The 14,567-nt window shown below is 40.6% G+C and overlaps 1 protein-coding gene across 1 annotated transcript; it reads right to left on the reverse strand.

Moving 5' to 3' along the window:
• Positions 1–4,473: 4,473 nt before the first annotated feature.
• Positions 4,474–6,434, reverse strand: LOC110134249 (olfactory receptor 7E178-like). The gene is made up of 2 exons (XM_070458568.1): positions 6,423–6,434; positions 4,474–5,391 (listed from the first exon to the last, which is right to left on the reverse strand). The coding sequence occupies exons 1-2, from the start codon at positions 6,432–6,434 to the stop codon at positions 4,474–4,476; spliced, it is 930 nt and encodes a 309-aa protein (XP_070314669.1).
• Between the last annotated feature and the right edge of the window lie 8,133 nt (positions 6,435–14,567).

A 14,567-nucleotide genomic window follows, 5' to 3' on the forward strand; every position in this document is an offset into this window, starting at 1 on the left:
CGTCTAGTGAAGGCCATGGTTTTTCCAGTGGTCATATATGGATGTGAGACTTGGACTGTGAAGAAAGCTGAGCGCTGAAAAATAGATGCATTTGAACTATGGTGTTGGAGAAGACTCTTGGGAGTCCCTTGGACTGCAAGGAGATCCAACCAGTCCATCCTAAAGGAGATCAGTCCTGGGTGTTCATTGGAAGGACTGATGCTGAAGCTGAAACTCCAATACTTGGGCCACCTCATGCAGAGAGTTGACTCATTGGAAAAGACCCTGATGCTGGGAGGGATTGGGGGCAAGAGGAAAAGGGGATGACAGGGGATGACAGAGGCTGAAATAGCTGGATGGCATCACCGACTCGATGGACATGAGTTTCAGTAAACTCCGGGAGTTGGTGATGGACAGGGAGGCCTGGCATGCTTCAATTCATGGGGTCACAAAGAGTTGGACATGACTGAGCAACTGAACTGAACTGATGGCATGATTAGGTAGACCAGATGCCCATGGGAGACAAACCCAGTGTGCAGGGGAAATAGAAATTTAAATGAGAGTTCTAGGATCAAAATATCCAACAACCTCAACTTTGTAAGCCTCTGAGCTGATCTTTGCATTTTGGTGCCCTCCCACTGGCTATCCCAACTGCCTCACAGCCTTGATGGTGAGAAAACAAGGTTCCCCCAATCCCTTCTACCTTCAGTGTCTTCCACTGCATTGGCACTCACTGGGCTGGGCTGTGTCTCTGCTGGAGCAGGGATGAGGGATGCAGCTTGCTTTCCCCTCCCCTACCTGCTCTTGGATGAAGAATGAGGCTTCAGACTGGAGGCAAGATGTACTCAAGTATGGGCCTCCTGGTATAGACAACAACTCCAGGAGGGTGAGACACACAGGTATCAAACCTATTGAACTTGAGCTGGCTAACTGAAGAGCTGAGAATCACAGGCTTATTTACAGTTATGCAGCCTTGAGACCTCACTTCAGGTACCACATAATTTGCCAGATTTGTCCAAGGTCTCTCAGTCTCTGAGGATTTGCTAATTTCATGGAGGAAGAAAAGGAGAAAAAAGAGATTTAGACTTGTCCTCTTCTCGGGGGAGTTTGACCTCTACTCATAGTCTCTGACTTTCACAATGTTTATCTCATCATAATATTCAGACAACTATTTTTTCAATTAGAGAAAACAATGTGACTTTTTAATATGCAGATCCACTGTATCAGTTATGTAATTTAGAGAGATTTACATCTTCTAAAACATGATCTTTTCTATTTCCTTAATTAAGACTTCTGTCTTGGGCAACCTTATTTTTTATTCTATGGTTCTGGTTTAGAGTTTTGGGATATTATGTTTGGAGATTCATGGGTTTTTCTTTTTTCTACTTTGAGTGAGAGTTCCAACTCTAGTTCTAACATTACAGGATTTTAAATTTTAAGTTCTAGTTAATTTAATATTCTAGCTCTAATTTTTCTGCTCAGTAGTTGTATGTTATTGCATGCATGCTCAGTCATCTTTGACTTTTTATGAACCCATGGACTATAGCCCCCCCAGGCTCCTCTGTCCATGGGATTTCCCAGGCAAGAATACTGGAGTGGGTTGCCATTTCTGCTTCCAGGGGATCTTCCTGACCCAGGGATTGAAACTGGGTCTCCTGTGGCTCCTGCCTTAAAGGCAGATTCTTTACTCACTGAGCCACTGTGATATTTTACACAACTGTGAATTTTGACATATTATCTGGAAACTTGCTAGCTTGCTTGACCATTTCAAGGAGTCTCAGAGAGTCTACATTCAAAGTATAGGTCATCAGGAGTTCAGTCTTATCAAGGATAAGTATCTGATTAACTAGGATAGTATCTGATTCCAAGCTCACTTTCATGGTTCTTGGTAGGATTGAGTCCTTGGAGGGCCAGAGGACTCCCTTAGCTTTTTACCAAATAGGCCTCTGACAGTGTGGCACCTGGCTTCCATCAGAGCAAGGTGGTCAGTTGGTGGGAGCAGGCTGGCAAGATAAAACCTGAGCTGTTCTACATATTAAAGTTAAAAAGGACAGTCCAATATTTTTCCAAACTCAATTCATTGAAAGGAAATCACTGTATCCAGTCTATACTCAAGGAGACAGATATATAAGGGCATCAATATAGGAGGAAGGGTTCATTACAAGCATCGTTGAAGCTACCCTCACATAGACCTCACAATTTTTCAGGAGCTGACTCTAAGAAGAATTGAAACTATAGAGATGTTTCTGTGTTTAGTAGCCTTGTCTCCAACCTATCACAATATCATCATTTCAAGAAAAATTCACTGGAGAAGACCTGGCACAGGGAAAAGTTTGCCCTGTTGTGGGTACTTCTGCAGATCCTGCCATGCTTCTTCTGGCCATACAGTCAGGAGTCCAGAAGTAACTTCCTTTAGGCATTGATTACTGAGGGCTGAATACACCTAACATTGGAGCAATATGTCCCTCATTTTTGATAGGACATATTTTTTTAATCATTTTACAGTACACAGTTCAATGGCATTAGTACATTCATATTGCTTTGCAACCATCACCACCATCCATCTCCACATCTCCAGAATGTTTTCATCTTCCCCAACTGAAACTCTGTGCCTATTAAACACTAACCACCAACTTCCCCTCCTCCTCCAAAAGCCTCTGGCAATCACCATTCTACTCTCTCTCTCTCTCTATGAATTTGACTATTATATCTGTGAGTCATTCAAATTTTGTCACTTTGTATCTGTTTATATAACATGACTGGGGAAATGTTAGATGGAATGGGATGGAGAGTCATTAGAAAAATTGGGGATCAATTTTGCTCTGATAGGTTCTCTCCCATCTACTCCTTGGGAAACACGCAATCCCATTTTCCTAGGAAAATTCCAGTTGATAAATGTTTATGAAAACTTAATATTAACAGTGTCCTGTTTCAATTTCAAAATAATCTGGTTTGGAAATGAAATGAAATAGACATCCCATTTGCTCAAAAATCCTTAAGGAGTAAAAATATATTAGACACCTTGGTCATTAAATTAGGGTTTGCATGTAGGTGTGCTAAGTTGCTTCAGCCATGTCTGATTCTTTTCAGCACTATGAACTATAGCCCACCAGGCTTCTCCACCCATGGGGATTCTCCAGGCAAGAATACTGGAGTGGGTTGCTATGCCCTCCTTCTGGGGATCTTCCTGACCAGGGATCAAACCCGTGTCTCTTATGTCACCTGTATTGGCAGGAAGGTTCTTTACCACTAGCGTCACCTGGGAAACAAGTTAGGATTTAGTTTCACCTAATACATAGGAAAAAAATCATAGAAAAAGTACATAAGAAGTAAATTTCTCCCTCCTGAGAAAGAGGGAACTATGATTATTTAGTAGATAGAGACAAGACTACCCATGATGAAGAGTTTTGAGCAATGCATGATGAAAGTGAAAAGGGTATACTGCTGTGTATGCAGAATTCTGGAAGGGATATGACTCATATGAGGTGTCCAAATAAGCTCTCAATTCCATTAAACTTATTCTAAGAGGAAAAAGCTGGAATCAAGATTGCTGGGAGAAATACCAATAACCTCAGATATGCAGATGACACCACCCTATGGCAGAAAGTAAAAGGGACTAAAGAGCCTCTTGATGAAAATGAAAGAGGAGAGTGAAAATGTTGGCTTAAAACTCAACATTCAGAGAATGAAGATCATGGCATCCTGACCCATCACTTCATGGCAAATAGATGGGGAAACAATGGAAACAGTGAGAGATTTATTTTGGGGGGCTCCAAAATCACTTCAGATGGTGACTGCAACCATGAAATTAAAAGACACTTGCTCCTTGGAAGAAAAGCTATGACCAACATAAACAGCATATTACAAAGCAGAGACATTGCTTTGCCAACAAGGGTCTGTCTAGTCAAAGCTATGGTTTTTCCAGTAGTCATGTATGGATGTGAGAGTTGAGCTATAAAGAAAGCTGAGTGCTGAAGCTTTTGAACTGTGGTGTTGGAGAAGACTCTTGAGAGTCCCTTGGACTGCAAAGAGATCCAACCAGTCAATCCTAAAGGAAATCAGTACTGAATACTCATTGGAAAGACTGATGCTGAAGTTGAAACTACAATACTTTGACCACCTGATGTGAAGCACTGACTCATTGGAAAAGACCCTGGTTCTGGGAAAGATTGAAGGCAGGAGGAGAAGGGGATGAGAGAGGATGAGATGATTCGATGGCATCAACATCTTGATGGACATGAGTTTGAGTAAGCTCCAGGAGTTGGTGATGGACAGGGAACCCTGGCGTGCTGCAGTCCATGGGGTCACAAAGAGTCAGACATGACTGAGCTTCTGAACTAAACTGAAGAGGAAAAAAATGTGTAAGCAGGAAGCAGATCCAGAAAGACACATATATACTATGGGACTGCAGATCAGAATTTCTTCTTGCACATGATTGACCTTACTGCCTTTTCCAGTCCTATGAATAGAAAGAAGATAGCATGGATGTTGACCTTAGGCTATTCTGCTAATAATCCTCCAGAGGGCAGTCTTGATGTCCTTGTTCCTCAAGCTGTAGATGAAGGGGTTCAGCATAGGGGTGACCACAGTGTACATCACTGAGGTCACTGCGCCCTTCCTGGGGGAAGATGAGGCAGCTGAGCTGAGATACACACAAAGGCCTGTTCCATAAAATAAGCAAACAACTACCAGGTGAGAGGCACAGGTGGAGAAGGCTTTATACCTCCCACCTAATGATGAGATTCTCAGAATGGAGGACATAATCTGAGTATAAGTGTAAAGGATCCCTGAGAGTGGAATTCCACCAAAGATTGTACCAATGAAATAGATTAATATGTTATTGGTGGAGGTGTCAGAACAGGCAAGGTTGAGGAGTTGAGAAAGGTCACAAAAGAAATGAGGTATTTCCACTTCTGCACAGAAGGTAAGCTGTGCCATTACCAAGTAGTGCATCAGGGAGGTCAAAAGGCTGACAGAAAATGACACCAGGACCAACAAGCCACAGAGGCGGGGGTTCATGATGACCAGGTAGTGCAGAGGGTGGCAAATGGCCACCAACCGGTCATAGGCCATCACTGTCAGAAGGAGACTCTCCAAACATGCAAAAAGGGAAAAGAAGGCCACCTGAGCTAGGCAGCCTGCATAAGAGATGGATTTGCTGTGTGTCTGGAGGTTCACTAGCATTTTGGGGATGGTGGTGGTGCTGAAACTGACATCAGTCAATGATAGGTTAGAAAGGAAGATGTACATGGGAGTGTGGAGGTGGGAATCAGAGGTGACAGCCAGGATGATGAGCAGGTTCCCAAGGATGGTGACCAGGTACATGGACAGGAAGAGCCCAAAGAGGAGGAGCTGAAGTCCTGGATCATCCGAGAGGCCCAGGAGGAGGAACTCTGAGACACCTGTTAGATTCTGTGGTTCCAGGTTGATGGGACACCTTTTGAAAAAGAAGAGAATATTGAATAAATGAATCAATTGTAGAGGGACCCAGATAACTGTCTATGCTTTGGATTTAAGTGGATCTCAAATTGTTTAGGCTTGAAGACCATACATCCCACGGTCTTCAACAATACTTCTTAGCTGTGAACACATATTTTGTTATTGTTGTTCAGTTGCTAAATCATGTTCAACTCTTTGCAACCCCATGAACTGTAGCATGCCAGGCCCCTCTGTCCTCCTCTGTCTCCTGGAATTAGCTCAAATTCATGTCCACTGAGTCAGTGATGCTATCTAGCCATCTCATCCTCTGCTGCCCGCTTCTTCTGCTGCCCTCAATCTTTCCCAGCATCAAGGTCTTTTCCAATAATTTAGCTCTTTGCATTAGGTGGCCAAAGTATTGGAGCTTCAGCTTCAGCATCAGTCCTTCCAATGAATATTCAGGGTTGATTTCCTTTAGGACAGACTGGTTTGATCACCTTGCAGTCCAAGGGACTCTCAAGAGTCTCCTCCAGCACCAAAATTCAAAAGTATCCAATCTTTGAAGGATCATGAACGTGTTGTGGTGAAGGGGTTTGCATAATTCAATGAAACTATAAGACATGCAGTGCAGGGCCACCCAAGATGGATGCATCATAATGAAGAGTTCTGACAAAATGTGGCCCACTGGAGAAGAAAATGCAACCCATTCCAGTACTCATGCTATGAGAACTCCATGGACAGTATGATAAAGCCGGAACACATCTTCACTGATGCCCAAAATACTGACAAGTTTTTTGTACACCTACTTTAAAGGTATGAGGCCAAAGAATTGGAGAGAAGTAATGACAATTTGAGATCAGAACTTAATGAACACAGTAACATATTTGTCCCCTGCTTTTTTTTTTTCATTTATTTTTATTAGTTGGAGGTCCATTACTTTACAATATTGTAGTGGGTTTTGCCATACATTGACATGAATCAGCCATGGATTTACATGTGTTCCCCATCCTGATCCCCCCTCCCACCTCCCTCCCCATCCCATCCCTCTGGGTCATCCCAGTGCACCAGCCCTGAGCACTTGTCTCATGCACCCAACCTGGACTGGTGATATGTTTCACACTTGATAATATACATGTTCTGATGCTATTCTCTCAGATCATCCCACCCTCACCTTCTCCCATAGAGTCCAAAAGTCTGTTCTATACATCTGTGTCTCTTTTTTGTCTTGCGTATAGGGTTATCGTTTCCATCTTTCTAAATTCCATATATATGCATTAGTATACTGTATTGGTGTTTATCTTTCTGGCTTACTTCACTCTGTATAATGGGCTCCAGTTTCATCCATCTCATTAGAACTGATTCAAATGAATTCTTTTTAAGGGCTGAGTAATATTCCATTGTGTATATGTACCACAGCTTCCTTATCCATTCGTCTGCTGATGGGCATCTAGGTTGCTTCCATGTCCTGGATATTATAAACAGTGCTGCGATGAACATTGGGGTGCACGCATCTCTTTCAGATCAGGTTTCCTCGGTGTGTATGCCCAGGAGTGGGATTGCTGGGTCTTATGGCAGTTCTATTTCCAGTTTTTTAAGGAATCGCCACACTATTCTCCATAGTGGCTGTACTAGTTTGCATTCCCACCAACAGTGTAAGAGGGTTCCCTTTTCTCCACACCCTCTCCAGCATTTATTGCTTGTAGACTTTTGGATAGCAGCCATTCTGACTGGCTGTCCCCTGTTTTTGAAGGAAGTGTATGAAATTGAAAGTATTCTTTTCTCTCATTTTTTTAAAAAAAAATCTGATTAAAGGACACTAAGAAACACTCAAATGTACTGTATCTTATCCAAATGCAGTACAGGAAGTTTCCTTGATGTGCATCTTAGTCCTAAAGAGCTAGAGTCATGTTAACTGGATCCTAAATTAAAATGAAATGTTCAGAGATAGCATTTCTATGCAAATTAAGGGTTTTTCCATATTTACTTGGTTTTATGTCATCCATCTTCCGTGGAGATAAGGGTGGGTTGTCAGGTCAAAGTTCCTTCACATATAACTCAAATACAAATATTTGGCCTTGGTGAACTTCATATTTTGATAAATATATTTTTGTTGAAAGCATAAAATAATACAGTGTCATTGGTCCTGATTACTATACGATATGCCAATGATTAAAGAATAATTCACTTTTAATAAATGCTTAGTTTTTTTCATTTTTGAAGTGCTATATTCTCTCATAGAAAGGTCTGAAGTTGAGTTTGCCTTTTGCTGTTTTTGTTTGTATGGCTAATTAAAGCTTCTTAAATATGTCTCTAAATTATTTTAGTTGAGTCTGAGTCTTTGCGACACTATGAATTGTAGTCTGCCAAATTCCTCCGTGGGATTTTCCAGACAAGAATAGTCCATGGGATTTTCCAGACAAGAATACTTGCGTGGTTGTCATTTCCTTCACCAGGGGATCTTCCTCACAGGGATTGAACCTGCACATCTTGTGTCTCCTGTATTGGCAGGCAGGTTCTTTACCACTAGCACCACCTGGGAAACTCCAATGTATCTCTTCCTATACATTTGTGAAGGGTTGATTTCTCATCAAATCCAACTCTCTTACACACAGTTGAAAAGTTTAAGACCAAACTAATAAAAATAAATGGAAAAAAAAAAGAAAAGTAAAGTTTAAGACCAAAGCCTGTTCTCAAATGCTATGTTGGTCCTCTTATACCAGCTTTTTAAGTCATTCTTCCTTATTGATAAATTACATTTCTCCTACATTCACCTTCCTGAAGGCAACTCAGGTCTTCATTTCTCCTGACAGGTCAAAACATGATGTAATTTGGGAAAAATCAAAAGGGGAAAAGCTAAACACTAATATCAGAAAAATAGGGTAAAAAGTATACTTTCCATCTTGGGCAGGAAAGCTTGTAACCCCTGATAAACAGTGGTAAAATATTTAACCTCGTTTCTTGGGATTGAGACTATGTACCTCTTGAAATTTACCAATAAAAGACTTCATAAGGAAAAAGCAATATATGAGTAGTTTGTATATCTGTAAAGTTGTTGTATTAATTGAACTGGACTCAGAGTTGCTCTGATAGCTCAGTTGGTAAAGAATCCACCTGAAATATCAATAACCTCAGATATGCAGGTGACACCACCCTTATGGCAGAAAGTGAAGAAGAACTAAAGAGCTTCTTGATGAAAGTGAAAGAGGAGAGTGAAAAAAAAAAGTTGACTTAAAACTCAACCTTCAGAAAGCAAAGATCATGGCATCCAGTCCTATCACTTCATGGCAAATAGATGGGGAAACAGTCGAAACAGTGACAGACTTTATTTTGGGGGGCTCCAAAATCACTGCAGATGGTGACTATAGCCATGAAATTAAAAGACACTTGCTCCTGGAAGTAAAGCTATGACCAAGCCAGACAGCATATTAAAATGCAGAGACATTACTTTGCCAACAAAGTCCATCTAGTCAAATCTATGGTTTTTCCAGTAGTCACATATGGATGTGAGAGCTGGACTATAAAGAAAGCTGAACACCGAAGAATTGATGCTTTTTAACTGTGGGGCTGGAGAAGACTCTTGAGAATTCCTTGGACTGCAAGGAGATCTAACCAGTCCATCCTAAAAGAAATCAGTCCTGAGTATTCATTTGAAGTTCTGAGGCTGAAGCTGAAACTCCAATACTTTGGCCATCTGATGTGAAGAACTGACTCATTTGAAAAGACCCTGATGCTGAGAAAGACTGAAGGCAGAAGGAGAAGGGGATGACATAGGATGAGATGGTTGGATGGCATCACTGACACAATGGATATGAGTTTGAGTAGGCTCCAGAAGTTGGTGATGGACAGGAAAGCCTGGTGTGCTGCAGTCTATGGGGTCGAAAAGAGTCAGACATGACTGATTGACTGAACTGAATGGAACTGAACTGAAGTACATTCATTTGTTTCACTACATAAAATGAACATAGTATATCCTGAGGGATAAGTTTAGTTTTCAGTTAAGGAAATTTTTGTACCATCCTTCATAATACACAAATGAGAATTTCCAAAAGATATATGCACACATTATTGTTTCAATTGTAAAAATTGAAACCTGTACAATTTTACTATTAATTACCTGTAATTGTTTTCCTGATGGAAAAATCAGACCAGATCAAGGACACATTCTGATTTTCAAAATTAAATCAAAAAGATTCCTGAAATCTGACTAGCAATAGTTCTTCATGATAGAGCCACGTGAAATTCCTGTTTTGTATAGCCACTGTTATTTCCATGTGTCAAATTTTCAAAATGGGCTGGAAAATGCACTACCATTCATAGAAAATCTTATGGCCCATAATATGTATGCAAAAAGTCCCCTGCAAACCATTTGATACATTCTGCTAACTCATAGATGGACCCATCAAATCACACTAGGATAAATTCATCGTTCTATTTACTTCTATTTGTTCATCTGGGACTAAAGCAGGTTTGGAAAGAAAGTAATAAGTTGTTGCACTCTGGTGCAGATGGTCTGGTGCAGACCTTTGTCTGAGTCCCACATTTTTCACCCGCTAAACATGGAGTTTGTGGAAATCTCCCCACCTCTGGGCACTGGTACTCCTTACATTGAAGTTGGGTGAATAACATCCACTTGTAGGAGACGTGGGTTATCAAGGAAGGAGAAATTTCCCCTTCTTCCCTCTTGGGTTCTTGTGCATGGAATAATAATAGCATCAACACATGACAGATTAATAGAAGAAAAAGAAACACATTTGAATTCATGCACATGGAGGTTTCATAGAAATGGGACCTAAGAAGTGTCCAGAGCAGGTAACTTTTATACTTCTTAGAGGAAGAAACAATAAATTGGTGAGGAATTGGCAGGACAAAGAATCTTAGTATTTGGGTGCTTAATCAGTGAAGAATCTAAATAGTTTGGGCTTGGGGTAGTAAATTAAAGAGATATAGAGTGCTGTATATATAGGTTTCTAGGCTCCCAATTCTCCATCTCTGATGATAAGCGGGTCCTTCTATCTCCAAATACAGGGAGTACACCTTTCATAAGAGAGGTTCATTTCCTACTTTCACGGAGACAGAGGACGGAGTTTCCTTCTTATATCAGCTCCTCCAGAAAAACCTTCAGTTCATACCAATCAATACATCATTTTGGTATGTTTTGGGGAGACCCATCCTGATCCCCTGGAGGATGACATGGCAACCCACTCCAGTATTATAGCTTGGAGAATCCTATAAAGAGAGGAGCCTGGTGGGCCACAGTCCATGGGGTTGCAAAGAGTCCGACACGACTGCAGCAACTTAGCATATAGCACATCCTGATCCTCAACAGTGGCCTCTAACAGAGGTCAGTGCTTAATAAATATTCAATTCTGATTCTTAAATCAGAATTTGAGACATCCCTGGAGTAGTTAGGTGTTGATGAAGTACAATCCTAATAAAGGCTTAATAATCATATATTCTATCCTATAGCAGAGGCACAGAAAACTATCATGGTTCAGGGAAGTCTTTCATAAAATGAGTGGAGATCCTAAAATATGTCTCAGACCACACAATCAGATTAATTTCCCTTTTTTTTCCCTTTCTCTCTGGCTCTCCTTTTTTTCTGAAAAGGGCTGTTTGTTTTCATTTTCTTTTTTTTTTTTCATTTTTCTTTCTTTTTAATTTTTAATTGGAGGATAATTGTCTCACAATATTGTGCTGGCCTCTGCCACACATCAGTATGAATCAGCCATAAGTATACAAATGTCCCTTCCCTCTTGAACCTCTGTCCCACCTCCCACCCCATCCCACCCTTCCAGGTTATCACAGAGCGCCTGATTTAAGCTCTCTGCTGTCATACAGCAAATTTCCACTAGATATCTATTTTACATATGGTAATTTCTTTTAGGACCCAGTGTTGTTTTTTTAAAAAATAACCTTATGTTTTAAATTCTATTAAATGGAAATTAATAATTCTTGTAGAAAGTGACACAGAGGATTACAAACACTGATTCACCTATTGTTTAGTCCTGTAAGATTTCACTGGAAGGAATGTCAAAACAAGCAGGAAAGTGCCCAGCGTGTGGAAGTCATGTTGCCCACTCTTTTTGAGAACCAAAGAAAGGTCTATTTAATATTTTAACAGAGAGTTTTGTTCTTGTATCTTGTTCTGTGCCAAGCAGGAGGAGGCTCTGAGAATTCAAGAAATGAGAGAAACTCACATGTGTCCCACCGGGCACTCAACTCTACTTGCAGAACAAAAATAAAATGTTCAGACTTCCCTGGAGGTCTGGTGGTTAAGAATTTGTCTACCAATGCAGGGGACACAGGTTCAGTCTCTGGACCTGGAAGCTCCCACATGCCTCGGGGTAATTAAGCCCGTAAGCCACAACTCCTGAAGCCCACGCACCCTAGAGCACCTGCTCTGCAATGAGAGAAGTCATCACAATGAGAAGCCCATGCACTGCAGAGAGTACCCTACTTGCCGCAACTAGGGAAATCACATCTAGTCATGAAGACCCAGTGTAGCCATAAATAAATAAATTGCAAAAGAAAAAATTCTCTCAGGATTTAGGGGGAAAAAAAAATCTTCTGATCGCAGCATATGGCACTTAGTCTTGATGCTGCTGCTGCTGTTGATGATGATAAAGATACCTAGCTTATTTATTTATTTTCATTTATTTTTATTAGTTGGAGGCTAATTGGGGCAAGATACTGAATTCTTATCTCTAAAATTAATTGATTTGGAGCTAATGAATTCTTATGTGAATTAAGAATTAGGTTATATTTTTAAAATCTGTGACTGCTAGATATGCTTTGGAAATAAATACCTAAGTGAAACTCAGAAAAAAAAAAAGATACCTAGTTTACTCTGGTATTGCTATAATGCATCCTTCACACATTTAGTCACATACTTAATACTCATTCTGTTTAATTCTTATGCACCACAGTTCTATCGACAGATATCAATTTAGATGACAACGTTCAGGCTGAAAGATATTAAGATCTTTCTCAGTGTCATTTAAATACACACAGCAGATATGATTCAAAATTGACTGTGAGTCTCTGAGGTCTGTGCACTGAACTTTTCCACTGTTTGTGTACACTTCAGAGAGTTTAAGTAGGGGATCAGAGGGGTCTTCCAAACGTTCTAAGGTATACCTTTAAACTATTTCTTGTTTCTTACCTAAGAATAAAGTCCAACACCCTCACTCTGTACTCCCTTAGAGATCAAGAGGATATAAATTAAGAATGAAGGAATAAGCGGATACAGAAGCAAAATCCAAGAGCTGGCTCAAGAGAAAGAACCGTCTTGAATCCTTATAAACGGAATCTTAGTGGGATTCCCACCATCAGCTCAACCTTCTCTCCTATAGTTGATGCAGCAGGTACCACCCCTGCTTTCCACTGTGTCTACCATGAACCCCCAAAGGAAAGAGTCCAGTGAGCAGGACATCTCTGCCTAGGATGAAAGGAAGAAAGTTTGCTTTTTGCTATCTTTGTCGTGGGTTGATAAACTTCTTAAAGATGTGGCAAAACCTAAACATTTGTGAAGGGTTGATTTCTCATCAGATCCACCCCTCTTATGAATGCTTGAGAAATTTAGGAACAAGGCCGCGTCTGAAACCTAAAGGTAGCCTTTTATGACAATTTCAGAATTTTCAAGCCAATTTTCCCTTTTAGAGGACTGCATTTCTTCTAAATTCAGCTCTTTGAATACAGGTTGAGTTAGCAGAAAAGACTACTGTCTAGATGCCCTATGGATGGAATTTCATTGTCTACATTCAAATCTTAATTTAATCCTTTTCTACCCCAGAGCCTAGTAAAACATTGTATTAAAGTCCTGTGTTCCCATCCTTAACTGCAAAATGATGCTAAAGCATATTTGGGAGGTGATAATGCAAGTAAAAGGAAATGAGCTATACAAAATCTTAACTCAGCTCCTGGCATGAGGAATCCCTAGGTAAAAGTTCATAATTTTGTGGTTACTGTTCATTTTCATGACCATCCCCTTCATGATCATCTGGAGTACTTAGGGTATAGCTTAGAGGTTCCTATTTCTTGTTCAGGTAGAAAAAATGCCCAAGGAAGAGAGAAGGGAGGAAAATAAGCACTTAAGTAAGAGTTCTAAGATCCCCACTGGTAACAACAACATCAATTTGCTAGGCCTCTGAGCTGAATCTATGTATTTTGGTGCCTTCCCACTGGCTTGATGAGAAATGTCCCACTGTTTTGATGAGAAAACAAGGCTCCCCCAATCCCTCCTGCATTCAGCGTCTCCCACTGCGCTTGGCACTCACTGGGTTGCGCTGTGTCTCTGCTGGGGCAGGACTGAGGGATACAGATGGGCTGCCCCTTTTCCTCCTGGTGTTGGACGAGGGCTGAGGCTTGTCCTCAGGACTGGCAGCAAGGCAGACTCAGGTGTGGGCCTCCTGGCGTGGACAACAGCTCTGGGTGGATGGGACACACAGGTATGGAGCTGGCTAACTAAAGGTCTGGGAAGCACAGGCTGATTATTTATTGTGGTGCAGCCTTGGGACCTTGATGCACATAGCAAATAATTAGCCAACTTGGTCCATGGTTTCACAGTCTCTGAGGATTTGCTAATTTAACGGAGGAGGAAGAGGAGAAACTGACTGTTTTAGGAGGGATCTAGACCTGTCCTCTTCTCAGGAGGAGGCTGATCTCTTCTCACTTCTGACTTCCAGGTTGTTTACCTCATCATAAAATTCAGGCACATTCTATTTAATAAGAGAAGGGAATATGTGACTTTTATATCTGCACATTTATTGAGTTCATTATGTAAACTAGAGAGATTTAGGTCTTCCATAACAGGATTCTGACAGTATTTCTAATTCTTTAGTTAAGATTTCTGTCTCTGAAAACTTCCTACTTTTTATGTAGTCTTGCTTTGAAGTTTTAAATTTTATGCCTTGGAGATGTATGGTTTTTGCTATTTTGAATGACAGTTCAAGTTCTAATTTAGGTGGAATTTAAAATATTTAATTGAAATTAATTTAAAATTTTTGCTCTAATTTTACTACTCAGTTGAAGTACATTTTCACATTGCACAAATCGTTATTTGACATATTTATCTGGTTACTTGCTACTTTGCTTAAACTCTTCAAGAGGCCTTAGAGATATCCACATTCAAAATGTGTTAGGGCTACAGTCTTTATAAGGCTTGCCTGGAA

The sequence above is a fragment of the Odocoileus virginianus genome, chromosome 3 (assembly GCF_023699985.2).
Source record: "Odocoileus virginianus isolate 20LAN1187 ecotype Illinois chromosome 3, Ovbor_1.2, whole genome shotgun sequence".
Lineage (NCBI taxonomy): Eukaryota > Metazoa > Chordata > Mammalia > Artiodactyla > Cervidae > Odocoileus > Odocoileus virginianus.